Here is a 26088-nt window from a genome sequence, read left to right on the forward strand (position 1 = left end):
ACCGGCACTCCAGCGCGCTCCTCGCTCCCAGCTGCGCGCCCAGGACCGCTTCCCGCTCCCCGCTCCCCACTCCCCGACGGCAGGGGGTCCCCCGACAGACGCACCACCTCCCGGCTGCCCCGGCCTCGCGGGCGCCCTCCTCCGGGGCTGATCATTAACCCGGAGGCCTCATAAGGAGCAGGTGGCCTCGGAGCGAGGGACACCTGGGCGCCACCGCAGCCATGGACACCACCGCCTGGAGCCCCACGACCGCCGTCACCGAGGCGCCCCTCGCCCCGCACGAGCGCATCCGCAATGCAGCCGACATCTCCGTCATCGTCATCTACTTCGTGGTGGTGATGGCCGTCGGGCTGTGGGTAGGTGGGGGCCCCGGGACACTGATGGGGAGCGAGGGCCAGCGGGAGGGATGAGGCGGGGGCCAGTGCCAGAGGGGAGGAGGATGGCGTTTGGAGTGGCAGTGCCTTGGGGGCGCTGAAGAGGAGGTCAGGGGGCACACACAGGGTGAGGAGAGGAAGGAGGGGAGCGAGGATGAGCAGAAGGAGAGGGGTGCTGGCCAGCACGGAAGGTGGGCCCCAGGGAGCCTGTGCACATAGGAGGAGGGCGGGGGGAGAGATGGGGGTCGGCGGTGTGAGGGGCAGGAGAGGGCCAGCTTGTGGCTGCAGGGAGGGTCCCCAGGCTTGGGAGGAGGTGACTGCTGTCCTGCCTCTTTGCCATCCGGTTCTGACGGGAGAGAAACTGTAGACGGGGAAAGGACACAACCGCTGTGGCTGCAGGAGTGTGTGTGTGTGTGTGAGAGTGTGTGTGTGAGTTTGTGTGTGTGTGAGTGTGTGTGTGAGTGTGTGTGTGTGATTGTGTGTGATTGTGTGTGAGTGAGTGTGTGTGTGAGTGTATGTGAGTGTGTGTGTGAGTGTGTGTGAGTGTGTGTGTGTGTGAGTGTGTGAGTGTGAGGGGGAGGCGACAGCAGGCAGATGATAAGACTGTGTCCTTTTTACAGGGATGTAAACTGGGGCTAAGACGGGCTACTTGAGGTCACGTGGCTGGAGCCCTGTCAAAGCTAAACATGAGAATCTCAGCTCCGGGTTGGACGCTTCAGGGAAGCTGAGAGTTTTGAGGAAGTCAGCCACACCAACCCCTTGGGACACCTGGGGAGGCTTTTAGTCACCTCTGCTTTCTACGATTACTTTCAAAAAGAAATCTTCCTTTTATCAAAAAACAAAAAACAAAACAAACAAACAAAAAAAGTAAGACCTGCGGCCACGGCAGGGTTAATGGCCACCCTCCTCTCCCGCCGGCCTGCCACCCACAGGAACGTCTTTGCGAGTGGATTCTGCACATTTAAAAGCACCTCCTCGCCTGGGGCTGGGTGTGCCACTCCGTCACCAGTGACATTTCCATATTCCCAGCTGCTGAGAACGAGTTCCTCTGGTTCGGTGTGTCCCCGGAGTCCCAAAAGGGAGCCACCCGCGTTTCCCGCTTCCCGGTGCAGGTGCTGGCTGTCTCCTCCTCCTCCTCCTCCTCCTCCTCCTCCTCCTCCTCCTCCTCCTCCTCCTCCTCCTCCTCCTCCTCCTCCTCCTCCTCCTCCTCCTTCTCCTCCTCTTCCTCCTCTCCTCCTTCTCCTCCTCCTCCTCTTCCTCCTCCTCCTCCTCCTCTCCTCCTCCTCCTCTTCCTCCTCCTCCCCCTCCTCCTCCTTCTCCTTCTCCTCCTCCTCTTCCTCCTCCTCCTCCTCCTCTTCTTCCTCCTCACCCGTTTTCCCACTCCCTCCCACCAGCCCCTGGGATCCCAGGGCACCAGGCCTTCAGGAGGGGGACACCGGGCAGCCCAGGGAAAGGGCTGGTCGAGAACTCAGGTTTTAAGATTCCCGAGGCAATGCTGTCTGCATGACCTCCCCTTTCCCCTTCCTAAGATACGATTTTTTTTTTCTGGGACTCTCCCCCCAGGGTCCTTAGCACCACGTGCATTGCTGTGGCCGTGTCCTGGGGATGCTGAATTCCTTCTCTCCTCACATATTTCCTAAAGCGAGGGCCACGCTTATCTTCATCCTACGCTTGCGTCTCCCCTCTAACCCGCCTGACACAGTCGGCTTGATGAGCTGCCAACACCTCGCTAGAATGCTTGCAGCAAAAACTCTCCTGGAGGCACCAGCTCCAGCTTCTCCCGCAGGAAGGGCGTTCTTCCTTGTTCTGAGCTCAGATCCCATGCCCCGGGGCATCTCCCATTGGGTCTGGTTGTGCCTTGTGTGGCCACACGGAGTGAGTCTGTCCCACTTCACGAATCAGAAGACCACAGGCCACACCGAGTCTTCTCTGCTCCCGGCCCTGTGCATCCACATTTTTTTTTTTAAAGCTTCGGAGGTCTGAAGTGCCTTCCTTTTGCTCAATGATGTTTTCATTCCATTGAGAAAAAGCCTTGTGGGTCAGCAAGTGTGCTTCTTTGGCTCCTGAGGCTTGCCGTAGTGAGATCTTTCTCTTCTCGTGGCGGACTACACGGGTTTGCAGACTGGGGCCTGGAACCTTCGAGCTTCCTGCCGAGCATCCAGTGCTCATGGAGATGGTGTCTTCCTATGTGGAGGGAGTGGCCAGCGGGGAGAAAGGAGGCAGGGGACACGAGCTGCTAGGCGTGCTCCAGGAAGAACCTACCGGATGCTGCACCTGACTGTAGAACATCTGCCTGTGCGTGTGCATATGTGTGTGTGTGTGTGTGTGTATCTTGGAGAAATGGAAGGAGTAGAACCTGAGGGAACTGAGAATCCCATTCATTTAACTTTTTTCTGACCATGTAAAATCATGACCACAATCTAGCTAGTGAGCACACCCATTCCCTCACGTGGTGACAGTATTTTTATGTGGCGAGAGCACTTAGGGTGTACTTGCTTAGCAAATGTAACAATGCCATACAGTACTATGAACTATGCTCACCAGGCTGTACCTGAGCTCTCAGAACTTAGTCATCTTGTAATTAGACTCTGTGCCTTTGACCGAAATCTCTCCATTTCCCCCACGCCCTAGTCTTTCATGTAATGTTAAGTGCAAATGGTGCATTTTTATAACTTCTTTGCTTCCCTTCCTCCCTCCTTCCCTCTCTCCCTTCCTTTCTCCTTCTCTCCTTCCTCTTCCTCCCCCTTTTCCCTTTCTCTTTCCCCTTCTCCTTCCCTTTCTTCCTCTTCTTCTTCCCCTTCCCTTTCTCCTCCTCCTCTTCCTCCTCCTCCTCCTCTTCCTCCTCCTTCTTCTCCCTCTCTCTCTCTCTCTCTCTCTCTCTCTCTCTCTCTCTCTCTCTCTCTCTCTTCCTCCCTTCCTCCCTCCCTCCGTTCCCCTCCCAGTGTTATTGAGGTATAATTCATATACCGAATGGTGCTTTTAAGACCTGACACTTCATCATGCACCTTCAATATGTCTGTAAAAAGGCCCTAAACATGTCCATGCCCCCCTTACCTAACAGAAATAGACCCAGGTGGAGGGAATTGCTCAAAGCCACACCTTAAGCTCTTTGCAGAGTTAGCACCAGGGCAAGGTGAGCCTCAGTGTCCTTGTCTGTCAAACGTAGGTCCCGCCCTCCTCCATCCCAGTATACTGGAGCCTCAGGGGGTGAGGAACGTGGAAGCATTTCAGAAAGTGAGGTGGGCAGAAGGAAGCAGGAGCTCATGGGGAGGCGTGTCCTTTTGGCTGGCAAGGTCACTCTGCCCTCGTTTTCTATTCAACATTCGACCTTTTCCTCCTCAGGCTATGTTCTCCACGAACCGTGGGACCGTCGGAGGCTTCTTCCTGGCAGGACGGAGCATGGTGTGGTGGCCGGTGAGTTTTCTCTGAAATACTGTTTGCTTCCCTGCGCTGTTCCCCGCAGGAGGCCGTATTCTCCTTGGGTTGGGGTGGCGGTCAATCCTCCTTCCCGCCTTAGACCCCCAAGGATGGGTCTCTGGCTCACCGGGTTTTCCGGGCACCCTCAGTCTCTGGCTGTGAGGGAACAGCCTTAAGCAATGATGGTTGGAGACAGAGGAAGAGAATGCACAGGCAGGCGGCGAAGAGGAGCAGAAAGAGCACGCCGACCGAGGGGATTTGGGGCAAACCCGAGCTTCCACTTCTGAATCTATAAAATAAGGGTGGCCATTTTTGCCTCCCAAGTGTATATGAGAAGTGGATGCCTCTTATGAGCTAAAACTTACTAAATGGCAGCTCCTTTTTGCTACTGTAAGTCCCAGGGAAGAAAGACCTTATCTGTCCTACGGAGGGAGCTTAACGCAGTGATGGGAACAGGGGAGGCCCTTGGGACATGTTAGGTAAATGGATGGAAGAGGGTTTTGTAACCTTAAGAGGCACTTTCCCTGACACTTGTATGTGGGCAGAACTATTCCAGTCAAAGCACATGGAAGGAGGAGGAGGAGAAACAGTGAGGTCCCGTCTGTGCTGTCCGCACGGGGCTCTGGCTGGCTTGTCCGTTCAGCCCAATGACCATTTGGTTCCAGAGTTCTCACCAAAATGGCTGGTTGACCACATTAGCTACTTTGTGCCATTCCTCGGGCCTGGGATACAGGCAAGAGTGGCTGGTGAGAGGCGGGGCAATGAGACATAGATACAAGGAGAAGAGGGGACCGCTGGGACTTGATTGGAGGAAGAGAAATAAGAAAGGAAGGTCACCGTCTTGCGTAGCACTGAAAAGTTTTGAGGCAATCATGCCACGTCTGGCCTTCAGTTGTTTCGAAGTGGATTTTAACCATTGGTGCTTGGAATTCCCCTGACGTCACTTTCACTTTATCCTTAAGGAATTAGCCCCACCCAAGGCAGGCAGGGCTCAGTGGTTTGTGTGCGATTTCTAAGAACTGTTGGGAAGAGGCTGATCTCTGTGTGTGTGTGGAGGATCCCTCACGGGGGTCCCTCCTGATACCACATGTGCGTAGAGGCGAACATATTCCGATGCCTCCTCTCTGTTCTCTGTCAGGGCGTTTGTCTTCTCCCGCTTTGGGCTTTGGCGATTTCCTAAAGGCAGCTCAGTCCACAAAGGGCCAGACAAGCCCGGGAGAGTCCCTCCAGAATGGCTCTGTCCAATATGGGAGCCACGAATCACACTGGCTATTTATTTATTTATTTATTTATTTTTGTTTTATTTATTTAAAAATAATTTTATTGATTTCAGAGAGAGGAAGGGAGAGGGAGAGAGAGAGAGAGCTAGAAACATCAACGATGAGAGAGAATCCTTGATGGGCTGCCTCCTGCACACCCCCTACTGGGGATGGAGCATGTAACCTCGCCTGTGTCCCCACCTGGAATCGAACCGTGACCTCCTGGTTCATAGGTCGACGCTCAACCACTGAGCCAGGCCGGCCTGGATGCCTATTTAAATTAAAATTACAATGAGATAAAATTAAACATGTATTCCTAAATCCCAGGAGCCATATTTCAAGCGCTTCACAGGTGTGTGTGTGTGTGTAGAGAGGCTGATTTCTGTGGTGGGTCCCTCATGGATGGTCTATCCTGACCACAACGGACAGTGCAGATCTAGAACACGTCCAGCGTGGTAGAAAGTTCTAGTGACAGAGGTGCTCTCCAGAGCTAAGGCTGGCATGAAACCCCAGTGGGCCTGAGGGTTTTCGGAATGAGATGGCTAAACAGAACCCTGAAGTTTACTTTGATCATTTTGAACACAGTATGCCCCCACCCCCATCGAATACTTCCGTGTCCTCACTGCAGTAAACCTGCCAAGTGCTCATCCAGTCCCCCTTTTCTCCTCCTGACCCCTCCCCCCATGATGACGGAATTGTTGGGGAGAAGATGGTAGCTTCCAATCTCTTGGGGGAAGCCAATGAGGGGGAAGCATGGGGGAGAACCCTCTCTTAGGAAACGTGCATTTTGGGCTGGGCCTGGGACCACCTCACACCTGCATCGGCAGTGAGGATTCTCTTCCTGAGAGGGCCCAGGTGTGGGTCTGGGCTGGGAGTGGTTTGGTGAGAGGAATTAGCCCCACCCAAGGCAGGCAGGATTCAGTGGTTGGTGTGGGGTTTCCTGTGAGTGGTGCTTTTCTTTACTCATGTCTCAGTACTGAGTGATTGCAACCCACAGAGAAACTTTGCGTCATTCTTCTTTTGTGCAGAGCTCACTGCTTCCTTGATTAGGCTGAAATTCAACTTTTCTTCTCCCAACCGTGATTTGCATGTACGTAAGGGGTCATGAGGTGGCATTCCTGTTTCTAAACCTGCCCACGTATCGGATTCACCTGGGCGTGTTTCCTAAAGACGGAGATCCCTGGCCTAAAGACGGAGATCCCTGGGTTGCATCCTGGACCAACATAGGAAAAGTAGGAACCTGCCCTTTCAAAAGCATCTGAGATACTTTCGATGATCAGGCAGGTTTGACCATCACTTGTTTGGGTAGATTCTTCTCTATCTGGTCAGACTTACTGAAAACATCACCACCTGTTAGGGAGGCTGGGAAGGGAGATTCTTAAAGGGGGAAGCAGTGACCTCCAAGTCTCTCGCAACTCTAGAGTTTTCTAGAATATTCTAAAAAGTAGAACGGCATGGGCTTTGAAGTCAGCATATCCGACCTTCCACATTTACCAGTGCTGTGACTTGGACAAGTTGCTGAATTTCCCTGAGCTTCCGTTTCTACTTCTATAAAAGAGGAGAATCATGCCCTGGCTGGTGTGGCTCATTGGTTGAGCATTGTCCTGTGCACTGAAAGGTTGCCGGTTCAATTCCCAGTCCGGGCAAATACCTGGGCTGCGGATTTGATCCCCAGTGGGTGTGCATGGGGGAGGCAGTCCTCTTACATCGATGTTTCTCTCTCTCTCCTTCTCTCTTAAAACAAACAATTATTTAAAAAGAGGGTTCTTAAATGAGACATTGCATGCACATCATTCAGCACTGTGCTTGGCAGGTGCTCAATAAAAGGGAACACTAGGGTATGGAGAAAGGCCCTCCAATGGGACACTTGACCCCCTTCACCTGATTTGCCCCCACCTTTGTGCTTTGGGGAGAGTTAGCAACTAGGGGAGCATAGGAAAGAGAACCCTTGGGGAACCTTAGAAAGGGAGCAGCTGGGTTGCTACATCCAGGCCTGGAAGGCTTGGGTCGTCAGCCATGAAAATCAGGCAGGAGGCAATCACAGCTCCTGAGGTCTGCAAAGAGATTGGGCAGAGGAGAGGCCAGGTGGGGAGCCTTGGGGACTGTGAAAGGATCGGTTGTAACCGGTAACAGGCGAAGAGCCAGGAGCGCTGAGTGAAGACCTTGTTCCTCAAACATGGATGAGGCACAGAGAGAGAAAAATGGCTTGCGCCTTGGCCCGGGATCGGCGTAAAAGACAATTGGAGAGGAGGAGCAAGAACGCCAGGGCTGGGCCCCTGGAGGAGTCAGCTTACACCGGGAGCCAGCCAGCCAGCCAGCCAGGCCCACAGTGGCCTGACTCACAGCCAACCCAGTAACATGAAACCGCAAAACCATGAAGCGATACCTGTCATCGCTGTGGGCTGGTTTGCGGTTCCGGGATTCCCTTGTTGGTGGCACCTTTAACCAGCAGCTGCCCGGGAACGGTGCTGTATCGATTGTCTGGAGATGTGAGAGATGTGAAAGCAGAGTGCGAGCCTGGAAGGAGAAATCCCCTCATTTCCCCCTTATTACAGGGCCCCAATGAAGGACTCTTTAGCGCTTGTCTTTGTTTGAAGGACTGTCACATCACCTATCTGATTTTTTTTTAAGTGATCACTTTCTTTTTTTTAATATTTTATTGATTTTTTACAGAGAGGAAGAGAGAGGGATAGAGAATTTGAAACATCGATGAGAGAGAAACATCGATCAGCTGCCTCCTGCACACCCCCTATTGGGGATGTGCCCGCAGCCAAGGTACATGCCCTTGACCGGAAGCGAACCTGGGACTCTTCAGTCCACAGATGGATGCTCTATTCACTGAGCCAAACCAGTCAGGGTTGCCTATCTGATTGAATCCAGCAAGAATGATGATTAACCCCACGAGTTGCCCAAGTTCACACAAGCTAATGCCAGAGCTAGGGCTCTCTCTGTTCTTCTGGTTATTCAGGTCCCTTTCTCCTTAGCCTTTGAGATGGAAATCTATGAGACCAATAGGTATGGTCCAAAGGTTTGTCTGAAAACCAAGACATTCTTTCATTGAGTGCTGACCCGAGACCCCGCTGGAAGCTTTCTCTGAGGGAAGAGGACAGCTTCACACACTCTTAAACTCTCTTGAGTAACATGCATCTCACTGTAGCGTTAAGTCTCTAAAGTCTAACGATCCCATCCAAGTTCAGCCACATAGGATGCTATCAGAGTGGCCACTGGCCATCCTGGAAGAGCCTAAGCAGGCCTGAGACCTAGTGGGTGCTCCCCAAGGAGAGAGGAAGAATGGGAATAAGGCAATAGTCATAGAAGAGGCAGAGATCTCACCAGGGAGCCAGGCTCAGGAAGGCATAAGACAAACAAGTACTTGGCTTTCATGAGCCTGGGTGGAGGTGAGTGCCAAGCCCAGGTGGCCCTCCCTTCCAGCTCTGCTTGCTTTCCATTTGCAGGTAGTTATGTGTGCTTTCCTTTCCCCCTGGCTGAGCCTGGTTTTTTTTTGTGTTTTTTTCTCTCTCTCTCTTAAAAAATATTTTCATTTATTTCAGAGAGGCAGGGAGAAGGAGGGAGAGAGACAGAAACATCAGTGATGAGAGAGAACCATTGATCGGCTGCTTCCTGCACGCCTCCCACTGGGGATCGAGCCTGCAACCCCGTTAGGAACAGAATGGTCAGACGCCTGAGGTGAAAAGGAGCTGGGGATACTGGAGGGACTGAGGGGGACCAGTGTGGAGAGACCATGCATATCGATTAGTTGATGCCTCAAGTGGTTGATGATTGCAAAGGTGAGCTCATCTGAATGGGTGCGATGAGCCTCCTTGGCCTATAAATGCCCACGGACAGCCTTGTCTGCCTTTTGTGAAAGTAACCTGTGGGAAAAGACACGTTGGCTGTGGTTTCCTGATTTCTTGCCTCTTTGGTTCTTTGGAGCAAGGAGAGGTGTCGGTGAAGATAATGAGTGAAAGGCACCCATTGTCCATGGGGAAGGTGACGGGGGGCAGATGGGAGCTGATGTAGAGTAAACAGAGATTGTAATGTGTCTGGAACAGGGCCTGTGTCTAAATATTTACCTGAATCCCAGAAATAAAATAGCCCTTCTCCTCTGTCCCAATCCTGGAAGTGTGATTCATTGAGAGATGGCAGACATGCAGGCATGTGCTGTTCTGTTTTTTTTTAATCTTTACCAGAGAGAGAGGGGAAGAGAGAGAGAGAGAGAGAGAGAGAGAGAGAGAGAGAGAGAGAGAGAGAGAGAGAAACATTGATGTGAGAGTGAACATCAATTGGTTGCCTCCCGCACGTGCCCTGACTAGGGAACAAAACCACAACCTGGGTGTGTGCCCTGACTGGGAATCAAACTTGTGACCTTCTGGTGTACAGGCCATGCTCCAACCAACTGGGTCATGCCTTTCTAGCTCTGTTTTTATGTTTCCTATCTTTTTGTTGAACTTCCCACTAAGTTCATATACTCTTCTCCTAAGTTTATGGAGCATCTTTATAACCAGTGTTTTGCACTCCTGAGCATCTAGCACATTGCTTGTCTCCATTGCATTGAGTTCTTTCCTGGAGTTTTATTCTGTTCTTTCATTTGGGACACGCGTCTTGGTCTCCTCATTTTGGCTGCCTCCCTCTGTTTGCTTCTATGTCTTAGGTAGAGCTGCTATGTCTCCTGGCCTTGTTCGAGTGGCCTTATGTAGTAGGTGTCCTATAGGGTCCAGTGGCACAGTCTCCCTGTTCCCTGAACTGGGCAATCCAGGTGTGCCCCTTCTCCCGATCCCTCTCTCATGCGAGCTGGGTACACCCTCCCGTTATAGTTCAGCCTTGATTGCTGTTGATACATCCATGGGATTTACCCACAAGGCTGAGTGGCTACAAGGACTGGCTGTGCCCACCATGGAAGATCACCATGGAGCAGGACTTACGCCAGCAGGGCTTTGGTGCCTGCTGAGTCTGCCTCTTGAGTGTGTCACTTAGAGGTGGTTGGGGGTTCTTCATTGTGGACTGAAGCTGTCCACACGGTGTGCTGGCCCTGGGGGCCTCCTGGGACTTTCAGGTCAAGGTCAGCCAACGTGCGTTAGGCAATTCTTGACTCCTGGGCTAGTGGTGGAGTGCACACTGGCTGTTACTTTCCTGAGGGTATAGGAGTAAAAATAAAATTAATGTGTAAACTTGAATTACTTTCTTCCTCTGGGCTATGGCTTTGCTTTCACTCGACAATGAACGGTTGACCTTAATAATTTCCAAGATAATTCTAACATAAGATGCCTGGGCTAAGATGTCTCTTTTCTATTTCCTGACACACAAAATAAAATTTTAGTTAGCATTCAATGATGTCTTCATGCCTTTTCCTATAACCCTCTCCCTCTGCCAAGAAACAGGTAACTTCCCGGCATGGATTATTCCCAGGTCTCAGGCTGTGTGAGTGACTCGAAGACAACTCTGGAATTGTCCTTTTTTGTTAAAGGTTTTAAAAAATTGTGTTCTGGTAGGAAATGGAGGCAGTAGAATGTGATTGTGAATTCCCTAAAGTCAAAGGAGAACACAGTCTTCTCGCCTTTTGTGATGCCACATCGTGTTATCTGCCCATTACACCACGCTATCAAACAAACCTGTTGGGTTTGGTTAGACTCTGCTCATCTTCCACTGTGACGGCAAAACCATCCGAATGCTTGTAATGCCTGAGCCCCACAGGGGGTGAGAAAGGCTGGCGGAGAAGTTAGAAGCAAGGTCAAGCTGAATTTTAGACCCAGTCTGCAATCCTGTGTTCAGAAGGAATGTGGGAGGAGATTACAGAGAAGAACACGCCACTGGGCGAGTCCCTGGTTGGGGCACGAATGTGGGTGAGGAGTGGGCTCAGAGATGTTTTGGGAAATCAGGGTGATGAAAGCATTGTCAATGAGCTCCCGCCAGAGGGAGGGCTAGTGTGCGGACCTGGCGTGGGAGAGCAGAAGATAAAGCAATGGGTGTCTGTGTGTATTAGCTTGCAGGAGCTGCCATAACAAAACATCGCAGACTGGGTGGCCTACACAACAGAAATGTATCTCTCCCCTCCCTCACCCCACAATTTGGAGATTATAAATGCACAATCAAGGTGTTGTTAGGGTGGGTTTCTGGTGAGATGTCTCTTTCTGGCTTGTCGATGGCTACCTTCTCTCTTGGGACTCACCTGGCCCCTTTTGTGGGCGCATCAAAATTAGAGATCCACCCTTAAGACCTAATTTTACCTTAATTGCCCTCCTACAGACCCTATCTCCAAATATAGTCACATTGGGGATTAGAGGGCTTCAACATATCCATCTTGGGGCCACATAATTCAGACCAAGATAGTGTTCATTGCAGTTCTTGTAAATTGCCTTCGACAGTGGAGTGATTGTCCTCTTGTAGGGGAGGAAGGAACTGATTGAGGGCCAGCTGAGTGTCAGTCATGACTGATTCATGATTTTTTTTTTTTTGGCTCCTGTACAACCCTGTCATGAGCGTAGACTGAAGCTCACAGGTGTTAGGATCACCCAGATAGTAAGAGCTCAAGAAGGCATCCAAACTCTGATTTCTAAGTGCATGCCGCCATGCCAGAGAGGGGACTTCCATGGAGACCTTGCTGAATTCCTAGGGACTCTGTCATTAAACTTGGAGTTGCCCAGAAGCCTGTGTGGCAGGTCCATTTTGGGGTCTGGGAGGGTCTCTGAATAGGGAAGAGACGTGATCCGAGTTGTGCTTCGGGGAGGTGACTGGCCATGTGTGGGAGTGTGGGTGTGGGTGACTGGTGACCATCTAGAACTTGTTGCTAGGACACTGTTGAGAGCTAACGACAGCCAGCAAGGGCCATATAAAAAGTGCTAGATTTTTGCCGAAACCGGTTTGACTCATTGGATAGAGCGTCGGCTTGGGGACTGAAAGGTCCCGGGTTCGATTCCGGTCAAGGGCATGTACCTTGGTTTCGGGCACATTCCCAGTGGGGGGTGTGCAAGAGGCAGCTGATCGATGATTCTCCCTCATCGATGTTTCTAACTCTCTATCCCTCTCTCTTCCTCTTGGTAAAAAAATCAATAAAATATATTTAAAAAAAATAAAAAAGTGCTAGATTCCCATGACATTGTGAGGTCAGAGTCAGGCTTTGGTAAATGATTGAGTGTAGGCCATGGGCAAAGGGAGGGAGTCCAGGAATAAGGAGGCCAAAGAGAGCAACTGGGAGGACCACAGTGCCCCTGATGGAAATGAAATGCATTTGGGGGTACCCAATTCATCGGGTACCCCAAAGTTCTCCCAGCCCCCATTCCATCAGGTGGTGAGGAGGTACCTCCAGAAAACCTGTAACTGCTTAGAGTCCAATGCACCTCTTAGGGGGATGTTGGAGAGGACTTCTTGAACTTGAGGTTAATATAATGCAGTTAATCATTACTGGTAATTATGCCCTTAATAGTACATTAGGCTTAATAATTTATCAAGTGATAAATGAAGAGATAATGGGTCGGGACAGGCAGGCTGCTTGTGTAAGGGAAATTGGATTGAAGTGGATTATCCTCACCAAGCTTTGAGGAGAAAAGGGTGGATCTCTAAACAGCCTGTTTTCCTCCCAGTCTCTCCTCCCTCCTCTTTTCTTCCTCTTCCTTCTTTTTTCTCCTTTCTTTCCTCCCCTTTATCCCCCTCCTTCTCTCCCTCTTTTTTCTTTTCCCTGAACATACAAAACATTTAAAAAATATATTTTTTTTATTGATTTTTTTTTTTTACAGAAAGGAAGGGAGAAGGAGAGAGAGTTAGAAACATCAATGAGAGAGAGACATCCATCAGCTGCCTCCTGCACACCCACTATTGGGGATGTGCCCGCAGCCAAGGTACATGCCCTTGACGGGAATCAAACCTGGGTCCCTTGAGTCCGCAGGCTGACGCTCTTTTTCACACCCTGAGAATGCCAGTTACAGGCAATTTATTTCTCGTGCAAATTTTACTTGGCCCTATTCCTTTAGCAAAGGCAAGCATGCCTAACGTTGCACAACACACTTTCAAGTACAGATGACTAAAGGTTAAAACTCTTCAGGGGCACTAGCCAAAGGACACAGTTCCCCTTTCTTCATGAATGTGTCCGCCCACATACTCAAGTCCCCAATTTGGAGTGACCCTTAATGGCTCTTTCCATCACTTCCCACAGTGACCCATCAACAAGGCCCCTCACCTTTGTTTCTGAAGCAGACCCTGATCTCTGCCATTGTCTTTGTCTCTCCTGCAGCCACTCTCACGGTTTCTCTTGTCTCCCTTGTCCCCAACACTGCTACACTTTCCACATCCTTGAGAGCAATCTTTCGAAAGCAAATTAGCCCTCCTTGGTTTGGGTCAGTGGAGAGAGGGTTGGCCTGCAGACTGGAGGGTACCGGGTTTGATTCCAGTCAAGAGCACGTGCCCAGATTGTGGGCTCCAGCCCTAGGAGGGGGCGTGCAGGAGGCAGCTGATCAATGATTCTCATCATTGATGTTTCTACTTATCTCTTCCTATCCCTTCCTCTTTGAAATCAATAAAAATATATTTTAAAAAATAAATAAAAAGCAAATTAGATCCTGACCCTACCCAGTGGCTTCCCATCACACTTGGAATAAAATCTACACTTCCTATCCTGGCTTGTTAAGACCTATGGAATGTATCCCCACTTGGCTTTCCAGCCTCATCCCACACCACCCTGCTCCTTGGCCACCACACTGCGGCCACTCTGACCTTGGCCCTGCTTCTCCACCATGATGACCTTCCTGCTCCGAGGTCTTTGTTTGGCTGAAATGATCTCAGAGTGGCTGACTTCCGGGGAGGCCCGGTGGGTTGTGGGCCTTCTGGGTCTTCACTGTTGTGCATTGGGCTCACAAAGGACTCCCAGAATATCTGATTTGGGGAGACAGCCTGCCGGCCCTTCCTCTAATGCTTCCCTTTTCCTCTTCACTATTATTACCCAGGTCCCCAAGTCACGCTCCTGGCCCGTCTCTGCTCTTCCCTGTCCTCCTCTTGGCTGACCCGTCTCTTCTCTCCTTGCCTCGCCCCTGAGTGTCCCAATGAGGCACGGAGTCCTCACTCTCCTCGATCTTTGTGTTTCCAGATTGGAGCGTCTCTCTTCGCCAGTAACATTGGAAGTGGCCACTTTGTGGGGCTGGCCGGGACGGGAGCAGCGGCAGGCATCGCCACCGGGGGCTTTGAGTGGAATGTGAGTAGCATCAGAGACCCATGTCCTGGCGCTGGCAGCCGGGTGGACCTGTGCGCAGAGGCAGATGCTGTAGGTGTCAGGGACCCTCTCCCCGCCGCCCTGCAGTGCAGTTGAAGGAGCAGCCCAGCGTCAGGGCCCAGAGTCCGCTACTCTTCCACCAGAACAGCGCGAGAAAGCCACGGAGAAGAAGGCAACAGTGGTCCTTTCTCCTCTTAAAAAGCCAAGCACTCCTCTACCCTTCCAGCCATATTGGAGGCTTGGAAATGCTTATCACCAGATCCCCATTATTATTATTATTAATTTATTTTTAATTTCTGGAAAAGGAAAAAGGAGTTGCGATGTCACTGGGCAGTCCCTAGGGGTCCCCTTCACGGTTGCTCAGCGACCATTCCCCTGGGCCAGCCAGGCAGCAAAGACCTCCCCATCTCCGATGGCCACACAGGGAGTTGTCCTCAGAGCCCAAAGAGAAGCGCTGGGGGATTGTTCTGCAGTGGCTGGGGGCCCCCAGGCGGTGTGATCTGACTCCATTTCTTTTTTGGTTCTAGGCCCTGATTTTGGTGGTTGTGCTGGGCTGGGTGTTTGTCCCCATTTACATCAAGGCTGGGGTAAGTATCCAATGTGTGTGTGAGTGTACACACACACTTCTGACACCTTGATCACACTTCTGACATCACTCTGGCTGGCAGTGACCTCCCTTACACGCCATGCAGGTGGTGACGATGCCAGAGTACCTGAGGAAGCGATTCGGAGGCAAACGGATCCAGATCTACCTCTCCATTCTGTCCCTGTTGCTCTACATTTTCACCAAGATCTCGGTGAGTCCACTGCCGCCCCATCATGTAGCCCGTCTCCCTGCCAACCTGGAGCTGCAGGCTCCAGTTTCCAGAGCTGGGACTCCTCAGGGGTTGGCTGGCCATGGGGGTGTATTTAAGAACTGGACAGAGCTCTGGGCAGACACACTGGAGCAAAATGTGTATTCCTTCTTCACCTCACCTTTCCTTCCTCAGAAGTGTGCAAGTCAATTTCTTTGGACGGCAAAGCAAAGCAAAGCAAAAGACTCAGGAGACAGCGGAAGTCCAGAGTCTTGGGTTTCTTTGAGTAGATTCCCAGAAGTGGAATCCATGGGTCACTAGGCAGCTCCATTTTTCATTTCTTGATGAAGTTCCATACTGCGTTCCACAGTGGCTGTACCAATCTGCATTCTCACCCACAGTGCACACGGGATTCATTTTTCTTCACAAGTTGTTTGTCTTTTTTTTTTTTTTTTTTTTTTTTTTTACTGTTGAGTTGAAAGAGTTTTTATATATTCTGGATAGCAGACCCCTATCAGATGTATGATTTGCAAATATTTCCTCCCGTTCTGTAGATTGCCTTTTCACTTTATTAAATAATATAGATTTTATTGATTTTTTTTTTTTACAGAGAGGAAGGGAGAGGGATAGAGAGTTTGAAACATCGATTAGAGAGACACTTCAACCAGCTGCCTCCTGCACATCCTCTATTGGGGATGTGCCCAAAATCAAGGTACATGCCCTTGACCGGAATAGAACCTGGGACCCTTCAGTATGCAGGCCAATGCTCTATCTACTGAGCCAAACCGGTTAGGGCTCACTTTCTTGACAGTGTCCTTTGGTGCACAGAAGTTTTAAACCTTGACTGAGTTCATTTTATCTACTACTACTTTTGTTACTTATGCTTATGTCATCACTGAATTCACTGATTGTGTGACACCCAAAAAAATCCATTGACAGAGCCGAGGTCCTAAGGTTGACTCCTGTGTTAGCTCCTTAGAGTTTGAGTCTTTGCTCTTCCATGTAGGTCTTTGATCCATTTGGAGTTAATTTTTGTGTATGATGTAAGGTAGGGGTCCAACTTGATTCTTTTGCATGTGGATATCCAGTTCTACCGGCACCACTGTGGGTTTTTTTTTTTTGAGGAGACTATCATTTCCCCAGAGAATGATCTTGCATGTATGTTTTTCACGCAACTCACTGAAAACCTGCTCTGCCCATGGGCTTTGCCTTCGAGTTGGAACTGATGCCCAACTTCCTGCTTCGAACTTTGACTCCCCTGACTGGTAGCTCTGTGCTTTCCCTGTCAAAGGGATGATTCTACCTCCTCCATTTTCTTTCCCTTCCCTCCTTCAGGGTTAGTTTTCAGTTACAGTCCTATTCCATTAGAGATCAGTGTGCAGACACTGCACTGGGAAGTGCTGGGGGGAGGGGATAGAGAAACCAGCCTTCCCAAGGCCTGAGGGACAGCGATGGGAGAGGAGGAAAAGAAATGTAAGCGGGCAGGGTGGGAAGGTCACCCTGAACTTGGTGAGGGAGCAGTTCCTTGGCTCCGCCTATGAGCTGTCACCTGTTTAATGAGCATGTAGAGCACGGCACTTGGACTCCCCTTCTCAGAAGCAAGGTTTCTCCGAGTCCACAGTTCAAGCGGGTGGAAGTCTGTTGACGACGGTTGCTATGGAGAGGGCATTCTTTGCCCTCACGGCTAGCAGAGGGGTAGTCCTATAAAGACACGGAGTAGCCAACCTCACTCCCTGCCTTCCTGAGCAACTCAGCTCACCTGTGGCTCAGGTTACTCATTAAACCTCCCTGGACGTGGGGGCCCCCAGGTAGTTGAGGGGCAGTGTCCCTCGGCTCCGGTCCTGATGGAGCCCATTCCCTAACAGTCAGCTTTTTTGGGATTCTGCTTTTACATAGGGCTTGGTGTAGGATGTTCCCACTCTGGGTGATTTCTGGGGCTCCTTAATGGCATTCAGGGTCCCAACGGCAGAAGGAATTCCTCCCTGAAGTTAGGAGTGACTCACGGGAGGAAGAATTTGTCTTAGGTTTTTTTTCCCTCTTTATGAGGGAGTTTTCCTTAGGATTCTTTACCTGCCCTGTTGGCTGGAAGGAGAGTACGTATTATCAAAACCAAGGTTTCTATTAGCCCAACACTTCTCACAAGTGTTTATAGACGTTGTTTATAGCTTATCGTAGGAGTTGCGTGTTACTTATTGGTGACTACTAACAGCCAGGCAAATATTAATGAGGCTATCACAGTGTCCTATGGTGCGCTGTCATAAAGCATGACACATTAATCACTCTGGAAAATAAACCGATCAAGGGTGTTTGAAATGGCAGCAGTAATCTTGGAGTATTTACATTTTTTGCTCACTGTGCTCATTAGCTAATCTACGGAATCATACTTAACAGCATTCCACTGAAATCAATGAATGGAGCCCTTCAGGGGAGATATGGAGCTCTGGGCAGTGGCGGGGGGTGGGGGTGGGGGCGGTAGGGAGAGGGGAGAATGGGAGCCTTGCTTGGGATCACTCATCACAATTTCTTTTTCTTTTTTCTTCTTTTTAAAAAAATATATTTTATTGATTTTGTACAGAGAGGAAGGGAGAGAGATAGTTAGAAACATCGATTAGAGAGAGTCATCGATCAGCCGCCTCTTGCACACCCCCTACTGGGGATATGCCCGCAACCAAGGTACATGCCCTTGACCGGAATCGAACCCGGGGCCCTTCAGTCCCCAAGCCGATGCTCTATCCATTGAGCCAAACCGGTTTCGGCCACTCATCACAATTTCAAGCGGCCCAGTGTGGAGAAGCATGGCTAAGGGGCAGCTGGGGACTCCTCTTTCTCGGCTGCTGCAGAGGGCAGGATGGAGCAGGTCTAGGACCCGGGAAAGAACCATCTTCCTCAATGGCGGGACTTCCCCACTTCCGGCCACTGAGGGTTTATTCATTTATTTTTAAAATATATTTTGATTGATTTCAGAGAGGAAGAACATAGGAAAGAGAGAGATAGAGAAGTATCAACAATGAGAGAGAATCATGGATCGGCTGCCTCCTGTAAGCCCCACACTGGGATCGAGGATGGAGCCTGCAACCTGGGCTTGTGCCCTGACTTGGAATCGAACCTAGACCTCCTGGTTCACAGGTTGATGCTCAACCCCTGACATGGAGAGGCACGATGTTTTACCCGGTCACTTGGGCCTATGGTGGCAGCGCTGGGGTTAAAATCCAGGCCCTTTCACCAGCAGCCCTGAGGTGGTGGTGGTGGTGGTTGTTGGTAGTAGGGAGTTCTCTTTCTAAGTCACCATGATTCTCCCTGCCTCCTGCTTCTGCCTCTTCTCCTCCACCAGGAACTACAATGACGTTAGGTCCCCCGGGGCTAGAGAATTTGTAGGGGACTCAAGGCACAGGGTCCTCTCGGGGGAGGAGGCCATGTATTCACACATAGGCTTGGAGTTGGTGTGAGACTAGTTCTCAGATGGCGGAGAGCCAGGGAACAGGAGATTTGATTGGTGGGGACCCACGTCACTGGAGGGTCCTGAGGAGCTGGGAGGAGGCAGCGAGGGGAAGATAAGAACAGAGAGCCCGTTTCCCAGAGCTCTGAATGGATGGCCGTTACATGTCCTGAAATACATTTGATCTCGTGCAATAAAACACCTCGTCCATTGCATCTACGTGAAGTCTAGTTTCTTTCCTACCTAGAGACAGGAAAGGATTCACCTAGGGGTATTTTGGAGATGCCAGGAAAACTCCTTTTGGGTGACTCCAGCGCCCTCTGTTGGTTTACATGAGCCACTGCACTGTCCCTCCAGGTAGAAGGTTCTCTGTGTGGCCAAATGAAGCAGGGAGGAGAAAAAGGTCTGTATCAAGAACTGCAGCCAGCTGGTCTCTCTCACCCCTAACTCACCTCTCCTCTTCTTCCAGGCAGACATCTTCTCTGGGGCCATCTTCATCAACTTGGCCTTGGGCCTGGATCTGTACCTGGCCATCTTTCTCTTATTGGCCATCACCGGCATCTACACCATCACAGGTGAGTTATTCACGCGACTCGACTCAAGCGCAGTCCAGGGTTAGGCGCTCGGGAACGAGGAAAGGGAGGAGGGAACTAGCTGTCTTCTCTCGGGGGAAAGAACTACTCCTGAGCCACACCGGCCGGGCCAGATGCTCCTTCTTACTCAGAGGAGCCATCTCCAGGCTTAAAAGGATCACCGGGAGCTCTCCCTCCTCCAATAGGGAGGAACATTTCTTTTCTTTTCTTTTTTTAAATTATATATATATATATATATAATTGATTTCCACAGAGAGGAAGGAAGAGGGATAGAGAGTTAGAAACGTCGATGAGAGAGAAACATCGACCAGCTGCCTCTTGCACACCCCCACCAGGGATGTGCCCGCAGCCAAAGTACATGCCCCTGACCGGAATCAAACCCGGGACCCTTCAGTCCGCAGGCTGACGCTCTAGCCACTGAGCCAAACTGGTCTCCGCAGGGAGAAACATTTCGCCTTTCTTCAAGGTCTTCCCAGCATTTCCGTGACGAAGTGGAGATGTTGGATCATGCTGGGTAGCAGACTGCTGTCACAGGACAACAGGAGGAAGGAAGGAAGGGGAGGCGGGTGACTGAGGGGTGTGTTCACGCGGTGTGCAGAGCGAGGGGGGGGCAGCAGTGGGCACGGGAGGCAGGCTGCCTGGTTGCTCTCCTGCGGGAGGTCAGATATTATACACTGTCTCCTTGTCCACACAGGGGGCCTGGCGGCTGTGATTTACACGGACACCTTGCAGACGGCCATCATGCTCGTGGGGTCTTTCATCCTGACCGGGTTTGGTGAGTGGGGCTGAGGAGGCGGGGGTGAGAGGGAAAACAGATTTTTTGAACCTGGTTCCGAACCAAGATCTTTCTTCCAACAAGTCAAGGGCCTTCCCTGTGCGACGATGCTCATGGGTGGAGTCCTCTCACAGGTCATTGCTTTGGAGCCTCAGGGTAGTCCCTGAGGAGGCCGGGCGGGGACAGCGATGACAAAGCCGAGGCCCAGAGGGTGACCTGTCAGAGGCTCTGGCTGGGGGGCAGGCCCTCTCGGTTTCTCGGGCCTCCCCAGGAGGCAACTGCTGTGAGGCGGGGAGAGATCCTGGATGCTGATTTTTGTGACTGATGTTTTCCAGCTTTTAACGAAGTGGGAGGGTACGAGGCCTTCATGGAAAAGTACATGAACGCCATCCCGACCAAAGTTTCTGACGGGAACATCACCATCAACAAGGAATGCTACACCCCCAGGAACGACTCCTTCCACATCTTCCGAGACCCCCTCAAGGGAGACCTGCCGTGGCCTGGCCTCATCTTCGGGCTGTCCATCCTTGCCCTGTGGTACTGGTGCACAGATCAGGTACCCACACCGGATGTGCAGGGGGGGCGAGGTCTCTGCTGGGTGCTGCAGGAACGCCTGTCTGTCTGTCTGTCTGTCTGTGGCTTGTGGGGTTGGGGTCACGGAGCCTTGGTAACATGGGAGTGCCAGGCCGAGCACCCAGGACGTGGGGGAGGGCAGCTGGGGTGGCCGGAAGGCGCCTCACCCGGCCTTTCCTGCCAGGTCATCGTGCAGCGCTGCCTGTCCGCCAAGAACATGTCCCACGTGAAGGCGGGCTGTGTGATGTGCGGGTACCTGAAGCTGCTGCCCATGTTCCTCATGGTGATGCCGGGCATGATCAGCCGCATCCTGTACACAGGTGATGCCGTCTGCTGGGCTCCGTGGCCACTCTCCCCCGTTCCTGGCTCTGAGCCGCTTTGAAAGCTCTGTAGCTCCCTGCTGCTCCTCCTCTTCTTCCTCATCTCCTCCTCCTCCTCCTCCTCCTCCTTCTTTTCTTCCTCACTTTCTCCTCCTCCTCCTCCTCCTCCCCCTCCCCCCTCTGCTCCTCCTCCTCCTCCTCCTCTTCCTCTTCCCCCCTCCTCTTCCTCCACCATTATCTCTTCCTCCTCCTCCTCCTCCTCCTCCTCCTCCTCCTCCTCCTCTCCTCCTCCTCCTTCTCCTTCTCCTCCTTTCCCCCTCCTCCTTCTTTTCTTTCCATGCATTGCCAAGTATTATTGATCTCCCTCTAGAAAGTGAGAAACTTGAGGTCACAGAACCCACAGAATTGCCTTCCCTGGTTTTTGCAAATCCTCTGAAGTCATGATAGGCCTGCACAGCTGTAGCTTCTTCCGGCTGATACTGTGTTTCCCCGAAAATAAGACATCCTCCGAAAATAAGACCTAGCACAACTTTGGGAGAAAAAATTAATATAAGACACTGCCTTATTTTCGGGGAAACAGGGTAGCTGCTCACTGCTTGCTCAGGCCCACACAGGCTGCGGAAAGTGTACGATGTCCTTAATGTCAGGACTCCAGCTCGTCTCAAATGGCCCGCTGCTCCGAACCCTGCTTCCCGGACCATCTCCTTGACGGAGCCCCGAGTTTGCACTTTGCTTTCTAGGGTGTCAGATTCCTTCTTGGTCCTTTCTTGGCCTCTCAAGCATTGCCATTGCGGGTTTTTAAAAAAATTTTGTTTTTTTATATTTTTATTGATTTCAGAAAGGAGGGGAAAGGGAGAGAGATAGAACATCCACGAGGAGAGAGAATCACTCAGTGGTTGAGTGTTGGCCCATGAACCAGGAGGTCAGGGTTCGATTCCCGATCAGGGCACAGGCCCAGGTTTCGGGCTCCATCCCCAGTGGGGGGCGTGCAGGAGGCAGCTGACCCACGATTCTCTCTCATCGCTGATGCTTTTATCTCTCTCTCCCCCTCTTTCTACCATCCTCTGACATCAGTGAAAATATACCTTTAAGAAAGAAAGTGAATCTTGAACGTATTTCCCTGCCGTCTTGCTCGCTGACATGGCTCTTCATCTCTCTCCAGAAAAAATTGCCTGTGCCCTCCCCTCGGAATGTGAGAAATATTGCGGCACCAAGGTTGGCTGTACCAACATCGCCTACCCGACCATGGTGGTGGAGCTCATGCCCAATGGTGAGATCCATCCCCACCGGCGTGGTCTTACATGATTTCAGAGAGCAAACACTCACTGAGTCCTCCCATTTTCCAAGCGCTTAGGAGCTGAGGTGCGGCTGCACCACTCGGAACCCCCTTCTCTTCCAGGGCTGCGAGGCCTGATGCTGTCCGTCATGCTGGCGTCTCTCATGAGCTCCCTGACCTCCATCTTCAACAGCGCCAGCACCCTCTTCACCATGGACATCTACACCAAGATCCGGAAGAGAGCAAACGAGAAAGAGCTCATGATCGCAGGAAGGTCAGTGAAGCTCCCACCTGCCCCCCCCAGGGAAGCTGGAATCATCGTAGGGTTCTCTCAAGCCAGGGAAGACGGCGGATGCTTTGGGGAGCTTGGGTGCACCCCCTGTGGCCAGTTACGTTTTCCTTCTAGTGGACAATTTGCATATTAGCCTTTCAGTGTATAGGCTATGCACTGAGTGGCCAGAGGATTATGCGTTCAGAGATCATCATCATCTGGCCACCCGGTGTGGGTGTATTTATTCACGTCGAGCCAGTTGTTGACACTCTTGCCGGGGCTCTGCTTTCAGAGTGTTCATCCTGGTGCTGATTGGCATCAGCATCGCCTGGGTGCCCGTCGTGCAGTCCGCACAGAGTGGGCAGCTCTTCGACTACATCCAGTCCATCACCAGTTACTTGGGACCCCCCATCGCCGCCGTCTTCCTGCTCGCTGTTTTCTGCAAGAGAGTCAATGAGCAGGTGGGTGGCCTCCGTGTGCGGCCGGGAAGGCCCTTCCTGGTGCAGAAACCCCCCACCCGGATGTGCTTGCTCTGGGGGAGGGATTCTGCTTCCCACGCTCTCCAGCGGGAATGGATGTGAGTGCTCCCGTGTTCCGCACTCCTGTGCTCCGGCTTCAGAGGGCCTGGCGCTGTCTTCTCTCCCACCTTTCTTCTCCGGCCTCTGTCGCTCCGGAGTGCACAGCCGTCTTGGGTGTTCAGCCGTTGGTAACCCACGGCTTTCTTTCCCCAGGGAGCCTTCTGGGGCCTGATCATAGGGTTTCTGATCGGGGTGTCCCGCATGATCGCCGAGTTTGCCTACGGAACCGGGAGCTGCATGGAGCCTAGCGAGTGCCCCACCATTATCTGCGGCGTGCACTACCTGTACTTCGCCATCATCCTGTTTGTCGTGTCCATCATCATCATCCTCCTCGTCTCCCTCTGCACCAAGCCCATCCCCGATGTGCACGTGAGTACCCACTCGGGAAACCGGCGCTGTCCTTGCGTCACATGTCCGGGCTGCGGCGCCCCTCTTGCTGGCCCTCGCTCAGGGAGACATCTCACACTCACATGACTACACCGTGTGTCCTTGCCAATGGTGTCGCGCAGAAGCACACAGGACAGGGAGCTCAGCGTGCTGGCTGCGCAGTCTCCGCATATGTCTTCAGCAGGTGTCCTTAGGGCTCTACATTCCCATCCAGAAGGTCTTCTCTGAATCATGCTCCCCAAGGGACAGCTCAGGGGCAAGGGTGTGAGGTCACTAGGGCAGGGGCAGGGCAACACTGGCTTAGATGCCCATGTCCCAGATAGGAACTTATATTTCTTTTTCTTTTTTAAAAAATATATGTTTTTTATTGATTTTTTTTTTTTTATATAGAGAGGGAGAGGGACAGAGACTTAGAAACATTGATGAGAGAGAAATATTGATCAGTTGCCTCCTGCACACCCCCTACTGGCAATGTGCCCACAACCAAGGGACATGCCCTTGACCGGAATCAAACCTGGGACCCTTCAGTCCGCAGGCCGATGCTCTATCCACTGAGCCAAACCAGTCAGGGTGGAACTTACATTTCTTGTAATAGTTCCATGGTCAGAACTTCTAGGGGTCCCAGCAAGGGGCATCCCTGGTTACAAAAATCGCTACACTCAGGGGAATCTGAAGTATGATTTACCCTTCATTTTTTTCCCCTAATTAAGTCCATAGAATTCAAAAGAAATTTCGAGCAATAGAAAAGTCCAATTGATTTAAGACTTCAAAAATGGCAAGTACTCCTCTTTAGCTCTAGATGTCGCCCTTGCTTTAGGGTATATTCACAGCTCTCCCGATGCAGGTGGAGATGACCAATGATAGGCCGTTTTCACCAGAAGCAATATAGCCTGGTAACCCAACACAGCTGGCATTCTACCTCTTCCGGGTTTCCAAGGAACAGAGCAAGTTCATGTTTGTCCATAGAAGAAGACAAGGGGTTTGTTAACCCATGTCAATAGAGAGGGTGCCTCCAGTTCCTCGCGATTCTCAATGGCTCACGATTCTACAGATTCCCTCCCCATACTATGACAAACACACGTAGATGGTACAACAATATGACCTTATGCGGTTGGTCTGGACTGATGGATGTCTAGTCTTGTTTCCCACAACCAGTGCCAAAAGGAACCAATTCATTTCTCATTGGCAGCAAGCGTTCATTCATTCAAACCATTTATTTCTGTAGTCAAGGCATCGTCTTAGCCTCCAAATATGCGTATGCTACAGGGGCTAATGTGTACACGTCTGTGATTGACACCTAAGTTCCTGACATATTTAGATAAAACGCTGTGGATGGGAACTGCAATCTATGTTCTTATTGGTACTGAGAGGCCACATGCCCTTTTCTTTCTTGATCTCCCAGCTTCTTGGCCTGAGACCCTGTTGGGATCTCCCTGTTGACGTGCTCTGCTTCCTCCACAGCTCTACCGCCTGTGCTGGAGCCTGCGCAACAGCAAAGAGGAGCGGATCGACCTGGATGCCACCGAGGAGGACGTCGTCGACGAAGCCCCAGAGGAGACCTTTGAAATAGGTGAGTGCCTCCATCAAAGCCCAGATCGCTCTCCTGGGGCGGGGGGGGGGGGGGGGGATGCGATGGGAGCTGGGTGGGAGGTGTGAGAGGAGGGAATGGGTTCTGGGACATCCGCTCAAAGCTTGCAGGTGCAGAGGAGGAGGTACGGAATATCTTACTCTAGTCTAGTGTTTCATTTTGGCACCACATCATCCTTTAAAGAAAAGATAATGCAAGTATAATGCGTCCAATTTTACCGATGAGTAAAATGAGACATAGAGACTTTCTGGAATATTTTCCGCAGAGGGCAAGGTCTTTTACAAACCAAAAAAAAAAAAAAAAAAAAAAAGTATGTATATGTTTAAAAACAAGCAACACATGAAGTTCTACCTTAACAAGTAAAAATGGACCCACTTCCATTACTTGGCCCAGAGGTGACCACCACTGAGAGTTTTTTTGTCCACCAGAGAATTTTAAAAAAAATATATATTTTTATTGATTCAAGAGAGGAAGAGAGAGAGGGAGGAAGAGAAAGAGAGAGAAACATCAAGGATGAGAGAGAATCGTCGGTCCGCTACCTCCTACACGCCCCACACTGGAGAGTGAGCCCTCAGCCCCGGGCCTGTGCCCCGCCTGGGAATCGAACCGTGACCTCCTGGTTCATAAGTTGATGCTCAACCCCTGAGCCACGCCTTTTAGTCCCTCCTGCTGCCATAGCCAACCATTCCTTTACTCCTTTCCCCCCCCTCCCCCGCCCCCCCGACACAGAAGCTCCCGAGGAGAAGAAAGGATGCTGCCGGAAGGCCTACGACCTGTTCTGCGGCCTGGACCAGCAGAAGGGCCCCAAGATGACCAAGGAGGAGGAGGCAGCCATGAAGCTGAAGCTCACCGACACGTCCGAGAAGCCGCTGTGGCGGACCGTGGTGAACATCAACGGCATCATCCTGCTGGCCGTGGCCGTCTTCTGCCACGCCTTCTTCGCCTGAGCCCCGCCCTCGGCCGCCAACCGAGGAGACCAGACTGCTCCCTCTGCCCCCCCACCCCCCCAGTCCCCTCCTGGGGTGTTGGAGGGAAACCAGGCAGTTGTAAATCGTGTCCAGTCCCGTCGATAAATGTGTGCATGTGTCGTTAGAGGAGAGCCGGGCCAAGGCAACGAGCGTGCTGTGAGCCTACGCCTTGGAGGCCAGTGTGACTCAGGCGGCGGTACACAGCATGTCAGAGCCGTGGAAGGAAGTCTGCTCGTGGACGGGAGTGCAGACCGAGAACCAGAATCCCCCCCGATGTGGCGGG

The 26088-nt window shown here is 51.6% G+C and overlaps 1 protein-coding gene and 1 long non-coding RNA gene across 3 annotated transcripts; both read left to right on the forward strand.

Annotated features, from left to right (window-relative positions):
* Positions 1–25855, forward strand: SLC5A1 (solute carrier family 5 member 1). Of its 2 annotated transcripts, XM_036448803.2 has the most exons (15): positions 2–356; positions 3717–3788; positions 14124–14228; positions 14774–14833; positions 14939–15043; positions 18946–19051; positions 19764–19844; positions 20180–20400; positions 20602–20737; positions 21900–22007; positions 22137–22287; positions 22577–22745; positions 23016–23231; positions 24711–24819; positions 25567–25855. In XM_036448803.2, exons 1-15 carry the CDS (start codon positions 222–224, stop codon positions 25782–25784), a joined length of 1992 nt encoding a protein of 663 aa, XP_036304696.1. In that variant the 5' UTR covers positions 2–221; the 3' UTR covers positions 25785–25855. The 2 variants fall into 2 exon arrangements, with proteins under 2 accessions (XP_036304697.1, XP_036304696.1); XM_036448804.2 differs by lacking the exon at positions 21900–22007 and having other exon boundaries at positions 1–356.
* LOC123652862 lies at positions 9376–11054 on the forward strand. Its single transcript, XR_006742402.1, has 2 exons — positions 9376–10777; positions 10846–11054. It is a non-coding gene; the product is annotated as an uncharacterized LOC123652862 (long non-coding RNA).
* Positions 25856–26088: the final 233 nt, after the last annotated feature.

Source organism: Pipistrellus kuhlii, unplaced genomic scaffold (assembly GCF_014108245.1).
Source record: "Pipistrellus kuhlii isolate mPipKuh1 unplaced genomic scaffold, mPipKuh1.p scaffold_m20_p_20, whole genome shotgun sequence".
NCBI classification, from domain to species: Eukaryota; Metazoa; Chordata; class Mammalia; order Chiroptera; family Vespertilionidae; genus Pipistrellus; species Pipistrellus kuhlii.

Coding starts and splice junctions, on each gene's coding strand:
- SLC5A1 (XM_036448803.2), top strand. CDS start 222: ATGGACACCACCGCCTGGAGCCCCACGACCGCCGTCACCGAGGCGCCC. Junction 14,229..14,773: donor CCGGGGGCTTTGAGTGGAAT/GTGAGTAGCATC, acceptor TTTTGGTTCTAG/GCCCTGATTTTGGTGGTTGT. Junction 22,288..22,576: donor GAGCTCATGATCGCAGGAAG/GTCAGTGAAGCT, acceptor CTCTGCTTTCAG/AGTGTTCATCCTGGTGCTGA.